This window comes from Lichenostomus cassidix, chromosome 3, assembly GCF_008360975.1.
Source record: "Lichenostomus cassidix isolate B80296 chromosome 3, HeHo_3.0, whole genome shotgun sequence".
In the NCBI taxonomy this organism is placed as follows: domain Eukaryota; kingdom Metazoa; phylum Chordata; class Aves; order Passeriformes; family Meliphagidae; genus Lichenostomus; species Lichenostomus cassidix.
This window is the reverse complement of record NC_139483.1, coordinates 46,014,505-46,027,352: the sequence shown is the minus strand read 5'-3', so window position 1 is coordinate 46,027,352 and position 12,848 is coordinate 46,014,505. Positions and strand designations below refer to the sequence as shown.

The window sequence follows — 12,848 nt, the reverse complement described above, 5'->3', positions numbered from 1 at the left end:
ATGCCCAAGAACAAGAATAGCTCCAAATAAGCCATCAGGACACATTGGGGACATATGTTGTATAAAGAGGATGAAGCTATTACACAGCTCAGCGCTGAGCAAATGCCATTCACCCGCCAGTCAGATGACTGGAAGCGGCTGTCTAGGAAAAACAGCATGATCGAGTAATTAGAGGCTCTATCATAAGACATATATACAGGGGGGTCAAATTAAGGTTACGTGTGCAATTTTAATTTTGTAATTTCCATCCTCGTCCAAAACCTTGTCCCCAGCAGACAGCAGCCCTGCTTTAATCACACCAGCAGAGCTGAGAGAAGAGCGGTGCCTTTCTTTCCCCACGAACGATGTTACACGACTATAAAGGCAGCGGGCCGTCACGCCGCGCTATCCCCGCTGCGCACCCCGCGCTGGCCGAGCGCGGCGGCCAGGGGCAGGTGTGCTGTGCTTTGCTGTGCTGTGCCGTGCCGTGCTGTGCTGGGCAGGCCGGCCCAGGCCGGCGGCGCCCGCAGGGGTCGCTGGTGCGGAGGCGGCGGGCGCATGGCGGGACCGGAGGCCGGGGCGGGCCGGGGCGGGCCGGGGCGGGCCGAGATGGGCGGGCCCGGGGCCGGGCCGGGCCGGACGGGGGGCGGCGGGGCCGGGCGGCGCGCACAAGTCGGCCGCGAGTTGCAGGCGGCCGGCGGCGGAGCGCTGGCTGTAACTTGACACCGGGGCGAGAGGCCGAGCGGAGAGAGGGAAGGAGAGCGGCGGCGGAGGAGGAGGAGAGGAGCCCCAGGGAGCGGGATGGTGACCACCTCCTTCCCCTCCCCTTAGCGGCGCTCCGTAGCAGCAGCAGCAGCCGCCGCAGGAACGCCGGGGACTCTCGCCTGCCGCGGAGCCGGGGGCAGCCGGCGATGGGGACGGGACGGATCCCCTGAGCTGCCGGGAACTTTCCCCGCCGCGGGCAGCCGGAGCCGGGCAGGCGGATGGAGGATGCTCTTCCCCCGGCGGGCAGCGTGAGCCGGCGGCGGCGAAGGGGAGGATGAAGAAGAAGCAGCAGCAGGGCGGCGGGGAATGCCCGGCTCCCCGGCCCCCCGCGGCGGCGGCGGCGGCGGGAGGGAGCCCGGGCCAGGGCGGGGGCTTGAAGTGGCGGCGGCCCCTCTCGCTGCTGCCCTTCCTCTCGCTGCGCGACTACGGCTTCTGCATGGCCGCGCTGCTGCTCTTCTGTTTGGGCTCCCTCTTCTATCAGCTCAACGGGGGACCCCCGCACTTTCTGCTGGACCTGCGGCACTATCTGGGTAAGGGCGGCCGGCGGCGGCGGAGACTTGTTGCGGCTCTCCCTCACCCCCCGTGGCGGCTGGGCTGGGGCCTCGCCCCGGCAGGGGACACGGCCGCGGGGCAGCGCGGCTGGGGCTGCCGGAGGCCGGGGCTGCCGGGCGGGGAGGGCAGCGGGACGCGGGGCCGGGAGCGCTGACAGCGGAGTGGCACCGCAGCGGCTCCCGAGAGCCCAGCGTGGGGCGCGCCCCGCCACGAGCTCGGGCTGGCGAAAGCAGAGTCCCTTCGAGACTTTGGAGAGCCGAGACCGCTGTGCGCCCCGGGGCGGCTCTTTGTGTGCCCGGTGGCCGTGGCAGAGCGCGGTGTGCCGGCTCCCCTGGCCGCCGGGTCGGTCCGAGGCGGAGCGGGTCGCGCACCCGGAGAGCTCGGGCGCTGCCGCCCGGAGCTGTCAGCGCCTCCCCGCCCCATGCTGTGCCCCGGGGAGGAGGAGCGGGGTACCAATAGCCCGCAGCAGAAGATGCTGCTGTGAAAAAAACAAATGCCACCACTGAACAAACCAAACCAAAAAGCTTAGATGCACTTTGTGAACCAAGCATCCATCCTCGTGCAGCAGGATTGCGTCTGGAGAGAAGGGTGTGCTAGCAGGGTGAGTGCAGCAGCGCTCAAACACTGGAGCTCGCTCTGGTGCTTTGCCAGCCTGGTTGCCTGCGCAGCCCTGAAGAAGGTGCCCCGGTGGAGTGGGTACAAGCCCCACGCTGTGGCCTGTAGTTCTCATCCTCATGCTGACCACAAATTTTCACGTGCTTTTGTTTTGTAGACAGTTTCCACATTGCTAAATGTTACTTTTCTGCTTAACGGAGAAGTTGTGTGAAAAAGTTTATCATGAGGTCGAGTAATACCTTAGACTGGCAGGACTGGTTCAGGTGTTGGTTGCTAGGACAAGGGGGATGACTTTAAACTGAAAGAAGACAGATTTAGTTGAGTTATTAGGAAGAAATTCTTCTCTGTGAGAGTGGTGAGACACTGAAACAAGTTGCCAAGAGAAGCTGTAGATGCCCCATCCTTGATATTATTCAAGGACAGGCTAGATGGAGCTTTGAGCAACCTGGTCTAGTGGAAAGTGCTCCCTGCCCATGGCAGGGAGATCGGTTTAGATTGGAGGGGACTTTAAAGATCATTGAGTTCCATTCTGTGATTCCATGATATGAAATACAGAACAAAAACCAAGTGTTTCTCAATATAGAAGGGTTACTACAGAATAATCTGCTGTGCAATTTTGTACTACATTAGCTGCTCTGCTTTGCTTGTCTTTGAAGGTAAGTCTTTTGTGGTACATGCTGCAGACATGCTGCAGAAGTACAAGCCATAAGAGACAATGTTAGGTGTCAAACAAAAATACAGTTCATGTATTTCAGAAAAATAAGCTGCAAATCCTTTTCTATGTGTACATATTTTATTAACATCTTGAGAATACAGCTCTGTGTGTGTGTGTGTGTGTGTGTGTGTTGCTTTTCTTTATGGGAAGACTAACCCACATCTTCAGTTAACTGGTGAGACAGTATGGAGAGGCAGTAGGACAAGAGGCAACAAACACAAGTTGCAACAAGGGAAATTCCAATGAGATATCAGGAAAAAAATCCAATGTGAGAGGAGTCAGATGTTGGGCCAGGCTACGCAGGGAGGTTAGGATGTCCTTGCAGATATCTAGAACTCAGCTGGACAAGCCCCTGCGCAACCCAAGTCAATTTGTCCCTGTTTTGTTGGGGAAGTAGGATCAGGAGAGCAGAAGTCACTTCCAGATGATGTTATTCTGTGATTCTGCTGTAAAAAGTCAGTGAAAATTCAAGTGAAAACAGGAGAAGAAGAAATGCTTTGGATATTACTTCACAAACACAACAGCAATTTTGGATTGAGTTTTAATGACTTTTTTTTTTCCCTTTATTATTACAATTAGGAAGAAATTCCTCCACTGAAGAGGAAACTGACAAATTTTCCACCATAGAATCACAGAATTTCTAGGGTTGGAAGGCATCTCTGGAGATCATCTAGTCCACTCCCCCTCCCAAGCCAGGGTCACCTCGAGCAGGTCAACACAGGAATGTATCCAGGTGGGTTTTGAATGTCTCCAGAGAAGGAGACTCCACAAGCTCCCTGGGCAGCCTGTGCCAGTGCTCTGCCACTCTCAACATAAAGAAGTTCTTCCTCATGTTGAGGTGGAACTTCTTGTGTTTTAACTCGTGGACACTGCTCCTTGTCCTGTCACTGGGCACCACTGAAAAGAGTCTGGCACCATCCTCTTGGCACCCATCTTTCAGATATTTGTATGGATTAATGAGATCCCCTCTCAGTCTTCTCTTCTCTAGGCTAAACAGGCCCAGCTCACGCTGGTAGAAGGTTTTGTTTACAATTGATTGGTGTTTTAGTGGGATTAAATACAATCTCTGTTTTTCAGAGGAAAGTTTTTGTCGACTTAAAAAGTACTGATCTTCGTCAAGGATAAATGTTGATTAGCTTGGGTGGGAATAGGCAGCAAGAAACACAGGGTTACTCAGCTTCTCACTTCGTGGCCTTTTGACTGCTTTTGAGGGATAGGGGAAATAAAACTAGGATCTACTACCCTAACCACTCTAGCTAGTAGTTGCATGTCTGCTGGAAAGTCTTCTGAGGCCTGCAGATGAAAGGCTTGGAAACCACTGCATCTCGGAGAATGGGTCATGATAATTTTCGTGAGGTGCTCAGCAAGTGCAGAAAAGCCTTTGTTGTGTGTGCCTGAACGTGATGAGCCTCTGGGGATGAAGTACAGTCTTACTGAAAATGTTGTGGGGTTCTTTTGATGTGTAGAATTCTTGCAGGAGAAAGTAGACAGATCTATTAATCTCTGTTAATGAACTGCACTTGTTATATAAATTAGTATAAGAATTTTTTTTTCTGTGCCTGAGTGACCTGGTATGTGAAGGAGATACAGACTTGGCTAACATCCTGCACCTGGCCAGTGGCTGAGAGGGAAGTGGAGTTCCCATGGCTGGAGTCCTAGTACCCAATAAGCAAGCTGTGCTGCTGCTTCAGCAGACAAGTGGAACATACTTTGGGTACTAAGGTGTCTGTTTGCATGCAGCTTTATAAAGTTATTCTTCCTTGGTCTGCAGTTTCATTCGGGTTGTCAAACTTGATCCATGTGGGTATCATTGCTAAACACTTTATTTTTAAATTTTTTTAACTGAGTGAAAGTTTTACAAGAGTGGTGCCTACTCCTTGAGGTATCCAGCTGGGAAGGCTTGCAAATTAGGAACAAATATTTTTTTTTGTAACTAAAAAGCTTATTGTCTTCCAGGGAGCTATCAGAACTGCTTGGAGCAATAGGTATTGGACATCCAGTCCTGCTGACTACCAAAGCCTTACATGTAAATGTGTGTTTTATATAGCAGTTGAAGTTTCATGACATTAAAAAAGAATAAACCTTTTCCCCCCTGAAGCCACAGATCCAGTGTACAAGCAACTCTTTCCTTATAATCCTTCTAACGCACAATTTATGGTGTTAAAATTTATATCTCCAAACAAAAATTAGCAGTTAGTTTGTAAACCATGTTTGCAATGTATGAATTTTGCAGTTGCCATCATTGTATTTAAATCTACAAAAATCAAGGAGTAGCCTAGAGGGAATATTAATTTCTCTGTTCAACTCTATTGTTCCCTCCGTAGTGCGGAGAGGGGTCATCTTATCTGACTTAGGGGTTTTTATTTGCATTTGCAAGTTTCAGTCCATTGCCCATGTTAGTTATGTTACTGTGGAGGAAATGCTTGGATTTTTTTACCTCAGAACTTGAAAGGAAGTTCCTTAGTAATGACACAAAACTTCAATAGTGGTCAGGATAGAAATTACACCTGCATCAGGCAGGTGTGTACATAAAAGAAAATCAAGACAGTGTGAAAACACTGGGATTGAAAAACTATTTTTTTTTTCTTAGGCCTGCATCATATGCTGTGGAGGAGGTATACATTTATTTTCAAAGGAATGAAGTATGGAAGTTTTCTAGTTCTATTAACCTTCCTTTGGAGGTGGGGAAGATGAGTGTGTTTTCAGAATATTCAGAGTACTAGTAATTTTTTTTGTTCTCCCTCAGGCCAGCTTCTCTGGTGTCTTGTGCATATATGCCTCCCTTTTTGTTTGGTTGTTATACTGATTGGAGAGAATCTTGGAAAAATATTGTGTCAGTTTTTGGGTAGACAATAGCTGTATTCAGTATTTCCACTTCACATCAGCAGCTCTTCTCTTTTAAACCGGAGTCATCCAGAGCAAGTGAGAGTAGGGTAGTAGGTACGAGGCTGTGTTTTGTTATTGTCTTGTTCTGCCTTCAAGTTTATAATGATTCAGAGTATAGAAAGGTCTGTGGAAAGCTCTTTTCTGTTTGTGCTCTCTGTTCTGGATGTGGCTTGCAATGACACGGCTCAAGTTCACACTGTAGTCATCTTGTCAGGAGGGATCTAGAGCCCTGTTTTTCAGCATGAAATTATTGGGGAGGCCATAGACATTGGTGGGTTATTTCTAAAGAATCTGTGGAAGATACCTAAAAGCACATCTGTCACCAGTAGGCTTAAATTTGCTATATAAGGGTGCATACCACTCCTGGACCATCTATGAGATCCAAAAACCAGGAAGGTTTAAAAACTGCCAGGCTTTCCAGTAATGAACTGTGGTATTGGGATTTGCACAAATGAGGTCTTGCTTGTTGATTCTGCCAAGGTAATCCTGGCTCACTAATTGAAAACCAACTCCAGCAGTGAAAGGAAGTGAGAAGAGTCTTCCCCTAGATGAGTAAGACACAAATCATAAATCTTGGACAGCCTGGTGGCTTTTGGGGAATGCACTAGGGACTTCACTCCCCTGCAACTGCATGGTTTTGCATTGCTTTATTCTTCTCTGCTTTGACTTGTGACATATATGTGCTTCAAATTACAGAAATGAGAATTTCCAATGGCTGGTAGCAACAGTCTAATGGCCCACAAAAAAATAAAACCTTTGGATCTTCAGTATTCGCTGTGCAAACTTGTTCATGTCAATTAAAATATTGTCCCTGATGAACTTGACAGGAGCCTGCCAACAAGTACACTGGCTTGATTGCATGTGAAGGTTGCCTGTGCTGTGGTTTCCTATGCAAGACAAAAGTCTTAAGTGTCTGCTTGTGTTCCTCAAACAATTGCTATGTTGCTCTCAGTCTCAATCCAGTTTGTAATTCTGACACTGGAAGTTCTCAGGTATTTTGGCCAAATGGGCTTGATAGCCTTAAAGTTGTCACAACAACGGTTATATTTATTTTGGGCACATCAGGGAATATAACTATAATGGAAGCAAAAAGAAATCTGAGTATCTGGGGAGGCTGTTACAAAAATCTTCAAAATATTTAAAACTAAACAGCAAGTGAAACTTTTTATTTAAATCAAGGTAGTATGAATTGGCTTTATTTCAGTAGGGTGTTGCGGATGGATTTTTTTTTGTTTATTTGTTTTGGTTTTGTTTTTTTTCCTGGCCTGTCTGATCTTTTTCCTGTTAAGCTATTAAGAGAGGGACAGAAAAGAAAAACTGACTGTCCAAAGAAAACAGTAAAAGTGACTGGCAGTGTTTTGTATACAATTTTTTTTTAGAAGCTGTAGAAGGGAGGAACAACAGTAGGGTTTTTGAGTTTTTTGAGGGGGATTGTTTGGGTTTTTTATTCTGCTAACAGTTCATTTATATCCAGAATGATGTAAAGCACAGAATTCTTCATGGCAAGCTTTTCTAAAAATTAGAAGCAGCTAGCATGCTTTGTTTTTGCAGGTAGATATCATGCTGCCTTTTCATGGCCAAAAAGGTTTGTATCATCCAGTTTTGTTTTGTATGTGCATGGATCATGAATTCTTTACAGTTTTGGAGGCCTTTCAGATGTGTGAGAGGAGAAACGCTCGAGGAAAGACAATCAGGTCTGTAGGTGAGATTGACTGTGTGGTGACATAATACCCATTTCTGAGATGCCTACGCTTTTTACAGGGCCCAGGTTACGTTCTTATTGACGGGTTTTTTTCTTATTGTTCTCAAAACAGAGAGCTCTTCTGTGCTCTAAAGCATTTTGATTTTGGTTTGATTTCTCAGCAGATTGTTTAGTTGCATTACAGCTGGAGTTAATTACATTTTAAAATTCATTAACGTTGTAGGGAACTGAAAGGTCAATTTAAAAGCTGCTTCCTAAAAGCCTTGTATATAGATGGTCTGAACCTAAATCACAAGTCTGAAGCTCTGTCCTTCTTAATTAGCTTTTCTGTTGTCTTTGGACTTTGCTATTGTGAAAGCCATATGTATTTTCTTTTAGATAAAATATGTTTGGACTTGCATTTAGATTACTAAACTCTCAAGGTATAAGTGAGCTTTTTTGGAAGACAGAAGAGGTGCCTTATCTCCAAGTAGCTTTTGTTAAAAGACTGCTCATCACTCACAGCTTGTCTGATGGTAAGATTAACAAAGCTTTGCCTAACACATGGCGCTATCAAGAAATCCTCTGTGGAGAACCAGAATGCACCTTGTTTTATGACCAAGGTCATAAAACTCAAGCCTTTTCCTTTCAAAAAGATTAAGTGGTCTCTGGACTACATTATGCTGGCTGGCCAAACCGCTCTGTACAGTGAAGTCATAGCAAAAAATGCTAAAGATTGTGTGAATGTGTTGTGATGACATTCTAAATGTATTTGGGAAATGGGACAACATTTATTCAGGAACGTATTTTCTGCTTTCAAAGTCAGTGTCCAGTCTGGGAATCAGGAATTGCATATATGCGTCTGTGTACATGCCTCTTTTTCGTATTGTCAACTTTGTCCCTTAACAAGGGATTTAAAGGATTATTTCAGCCCCTGATGAGAGGGAATATTACTACAGTTTTTTTTCAAAACATGATTTATTTGGTCTACTTTCAAGTTATATAGCAGTGTGGTATATATACCTGTGAGAGAACAAGTCTGCTGGTTAAATGGGATGTTTCATTGGGCCTGAGGAGATGAGAGAAACTTCAGTTCCCTGCTCTGACACTTCATGTGACATTGAACAAAATATGTGTTAATTCTCTCTGTTTAATCCCCTTTTGTCCAAATGACATTTTGAAGATAATTGTGTGAGAGAATATGATAGTCTGAGATATTGTAGTGGTCATAGCCACAGAAGTACTGAGAGGAAAAAGTTGCTTTTGATAAATCCTTTTGTTGTGGAGGGGTTTTGGCTGTGTGGAAGAGATAAGGCAGATAGCGTTAGAGGGGAGCTCCTGTGCAGACTGAGGCAAAGTCAGTGGTCCAGCTGTTTTTCTTTCAAGAGTGTCACCATTGTTGACTATCACAGTCTGTGTACAGCTTTACTTCAGGAGTTATTGTTGTATTTGGGTTCCAGAGTCTCATCAAAAGGCTTCAATTTTTAGAGTAGTCCTAATCTAGAAGACTTCATGTCCAGGAGAAAGTAACCAAATCACTTATTTCTTGTTTCCTGTGTTGCTGCTTAGACTTGATTTGTGAATATGCAGCTGCTTGAAGCCTTGTTCACCCTACGTGAATGGCAAGCACTTCGTTCTCTATCACAGAGTACTCAGCCAAAAGGAATTGTGACTGTTATGAGGAAAAAAGTGTTTGTTTGCTGCAGAGGTTCTCATATTTTCATACAAAATTAAGGAGAAGGAAGGTTGTTTTCGCTTGGGGTTTTAGAAGGATAAACACTGAAAACTTCGAGAATGAGAGACTCCGTAGCAAATGTAACTCATATGGAAACTACACCACCTCATGCTCTGTGGAGAAAATAAAGGCTGTCTAATTCCTTTCCTCCCTTGCCTCTAGTAAAGGATCTGAGATTAATTAACATCTGTACTAGCTCTGCTCTGATTCCTGTTAAAAACTGTTTTGAAATCAGTAGCATGTGTCAAAATCACCAGTGACAGTAAGTGGAAGTTCTTAATTTGTTAGTTAAGTACAGGGCTCTTTTATCAAAATTTATAGAACATATGATGAAGGTATAACAGAGGGGGAATTGGGTTTTACATGATTTTTGGTTGGAACACTCTGTAAAATGGTTGAACAGGTATCCTTTTCTTACCTCCTGTTTCCAGATGGTAATTGACCCTTTCTCTCCCATCATTTAAATTCATATATTAATAACGAGAGAGTGTGTCTGCTGTCTCTTACGTCTAGCAAAAATCTGGGATTACTGAAATTGCTTGAGTGTATTTTGTATGATAATCACTGCATATTTTTGGACATAAATTTTAAGCACTTAAGGAAGCTGTTCTTTCTAGGTTGCCTTCTTAGCTTCATGTGCAAGTACTTGCTCATTGTTAGCTTCTGGCTCCTGTAACCTATTCAAGAAGAGCTAGAGCTGGTTATTTTGTTTTCATAGCTGTCCCTCTCTGCAAAGAGAGGTTTTTCAGGTAAGATGTAAGAGTTTGTTTTCATCTTGGACCAGACCAACAACTCTGTTGTGGGGTTTGTTTGGAAGTTGTGGCTTTGCACCTGCTGCTGACCCCCTGTGAGCGCTGTTTTAAATTGCAGTGATGTGAAAGCAAGCACTGTGTTTCCTGTGTTGCAAGTAGAGCCAAGGGGGTCAATAGCCACTCTGTGCACTCATGCAAGTGTGTATGAACACACTTATAAAAATAAGCTACTGCGTTGTTATTCAGGGCAGATAACTTTTGAGGATGTTTCTATTTGGATTGTTCTCCTGAAGAACTGGGGATTTGGGGGAGGTCCCCCTTGCTCCCTTCTCTGCTGGTTTTTATTTTTTGGACCAGTAAGTTTTGGAGCTGGGGCTTGCAAGGATTTAGGTGCTGCTCATTCATAGCATGGCGGCAGGAAAGACAAGAATCCTTTTGAAATTGATGAGAATTATGTTCCTCTTTGGATCTTGCTCTAAGATTCATAGTCCTCTCAGCTATTTGTCTGCTTTTCCTCTCTTATCAGTGAGGGGAGAGAGCCATTTCCAGGCCATTACAGTTTATTATAGACAAATGATACAAGTAGGATCAGCCCTTTTTGGAGACATCAGTTGTCTGTAGCCTGTTGGCATTAATTTGGAAGGGAACACCAAGCCAGGATAGGCTGCCATTGCCATAGCCACTGCTGCCTTTCCTGGGGCACCAGAGGTGCTTGCCTGCAAGATCTAGTCTGACTGGCACAGCAGTGGCTTCACTAGCTTTTAGCTTATGCTTATTATTATTATGAGGTTTTTTTAAATTCCAAGTGAAAGCTGTGGAAAGTGATGACATGATTTTTTTTTTTTTTTCCACTAAGGACTGTTTCCTCATCATTATTGGTGAGCAGGCAAATAGATTTTCAAACATAACTTGTGTTTATGTAATGAGGCATTTGTTGTTTTTTTTATTGTTTTAGAATCTGGGTTAGAGGATGTTTGGAGACTGGAGGGGTGGGTAGGAAGTGGAGAGCAATTATTTGACTGAAATTTATTTTACTCTCATGCTCTTTAGAGCTGCTCTGAGGGAAGCAGACCCTGTTGTGTTGAAAATAGATGTTTGGCTTTGTTTGTAAGCATGGAACCACAATGATTAGGTTTGTGCTACGGTTTCTGAGTACTAATTCTTTAGAAATAGACATTTGGATGCTTGCCAAGACTTGCTACTTATCATACGTATCATACTTAATGATTCAGAGTCGAAGTTATCAGGAATCTGGGATGGAGATCAGAGTGCCTGTGCCTATTTGAGTGAAGAAGCAGTACAGCCATAAGTAAATAGTATGTTTTAGCACCCTTGAGAGTGTTTGTTTTAAAAACCTCTGCTGATCAAGTGGATAGTTAGTTCAGTTTAATGTAGCTGCCCCAGAGACAGGATGCCAATATAACATTTTACTCTCACAAGGTTACTAACTGCTAGTAAGTGACAATTCTGTGAGATGAGCTGCTGGTGTCTGGATTAACAATTGCTAGTCAAGGGGATTTGATTTATTATTTCCACTTGTTTTTTTTTTTTTTTCCTGATGTGGAACGTTCTGGACATTTCTGGGAGAGGAGTTGCTCCTTAGAACTCTTCTGGTAACTTAATAATAGATGTTTCTGAAATACATACAACAAAGTTGTTAGAATAAGTGAAAGTTTGTTAGCTTTTGCTTAATTACTGCTAGACACTATTGTGAGGCTTCTGTCATTGCTTGGCCTTTGAATGGAATGGCAGATTTCTTTAGAGGAAACTTTGGTTTTCTCAAAGATCTTTACATGGTGTTTCAGCCCAGATTTCAAGGCTTGCTTTTGAAATCTAAATTCCTGTTATGTGTTTTTTTACCTTGTAAAATACCCTAAACTTTGGGAGTTCTTGTGCAGATTAGTGCTTGCATTGTTTCTCTAAATGTTTTGGGGTTTTTTTTTCTCTATTCAGATGATGAAGTTTTACACTTTTGCTTCAAGGAGGTGTCTTGTGTTGAAGTGGATGTGAATCCTGAAGGGGTTGGGGCATGGGAATGTGAGAGAAGAAACCAAGCCTTATGGTGTTTTTTCGGAAAGTATTTGAGAATTATCTCACTATATATAAGTTTTGGGTTAGATTTCACATAACTTTGTGAATGTTTACAGTAATTTGCATTTTTATACCTCATAGCACTTAGGAGGAGATAGCATTAAGTATGGGCAGTATCGACTTTTTATTCGGTCTTATTTTTTCTTGTCTCTTACTACCTTCCAAAACCCTATTCTTCCTTCTGCTCCCCTTGTATTTATAGGTAGTTGCCCAGTCCTTTTGTTAATCTGTTCCTCTATAACTCCAAACCATGTTTAGCAGATGGTGATTTTCCAGTCATGAATTGCTGGAATTCCTTCAATCAGGTTTTCCTTCTTCAGTGGCTTGCATCATAGAGCTACTACTCTTGCCTCTTTTGTGGGTCTACATCTAGAGAAGAGCCACCTGAATCCCTGCATTGAAAATCAGAAAAACATGGGATCTTAGGAGAAGTGTCCCATAAGCAGCCCATGCTTTTGCATTCTTAAAAGGTAAGGAGAAATGCTACTGAGGTACTATGAAACACACAGAAAGATCTTGGAGGATTGATGTTGGTAGACCTCCTCTGTACGAGTTTGATGAAATTACATGTAGAAATTGCATTCTGACTGGGCAATACAGTGCCAAGAAGAGGTTTTTAAATGGGAGAGAACTATAGGGTGAAGAGGACAGACAGGTGTCTTTATCAGAAAAAGTTACACAAGATTAAGACTGTGCCTGGCTTGTCTGTAAGACCATTACTCCTTGTTTCAGAGGTTCTTCCCTCTGAAGTCAGCAGGGAGAGACAGTGGTATCTCCAAAGGCTAATTCAGGATTCTTAAGTGTCTATGATGGCAGAACCCCTGACTTAAGCACAGAGAAATGCTTGAAGTTTGGTGGGAAGAATCTGAGTTGTCTTGGTACTTAATCTCAGAAACACTGGCTGATGACCAGTGGCAGGCTTCCAAAGAGGAGGAGGAGAAGGATGGGGAGGGGAGAGAGGAGCTGGGAAGTTACATCATTAGCAAGATTTTTAAATTGAGAGGTTATCACTTCATGTCAGCAGGCCATTGAAACATGAGTGCTTAGGGTGCATAAAAATAATTACTACATAAGACT

General features: G+C 44.2%; 1 protein-coding gene across 3 annotated transcripts in view; it reads left to right on the top strand.

Moving 5' to 3' along the window:
• Positions 1-625: 625 nt before the first annotated feature.
• UST (uronyl 2-sulfotransferase) overlaps positions 626-12,848 on the top strand; it is a 153,227-nt gene continuing 141,004 nt past the window's right edge. For all 3 annotated transcript variants that reach the window (XM_085055591.1, XM_085055589.1, XM_085055590.1), the window contains exon 1: positions 626-1,274. In XM_085055591.1, the coding sequence (XP_084911717.1) occupies positions 1,019-1,274 (256 nt within the window). In that variant the 5' untranslated portion in view covers positions 626-1,018. The remainder of the gene's footprint in view (positions 1,275-12,848) is intronic.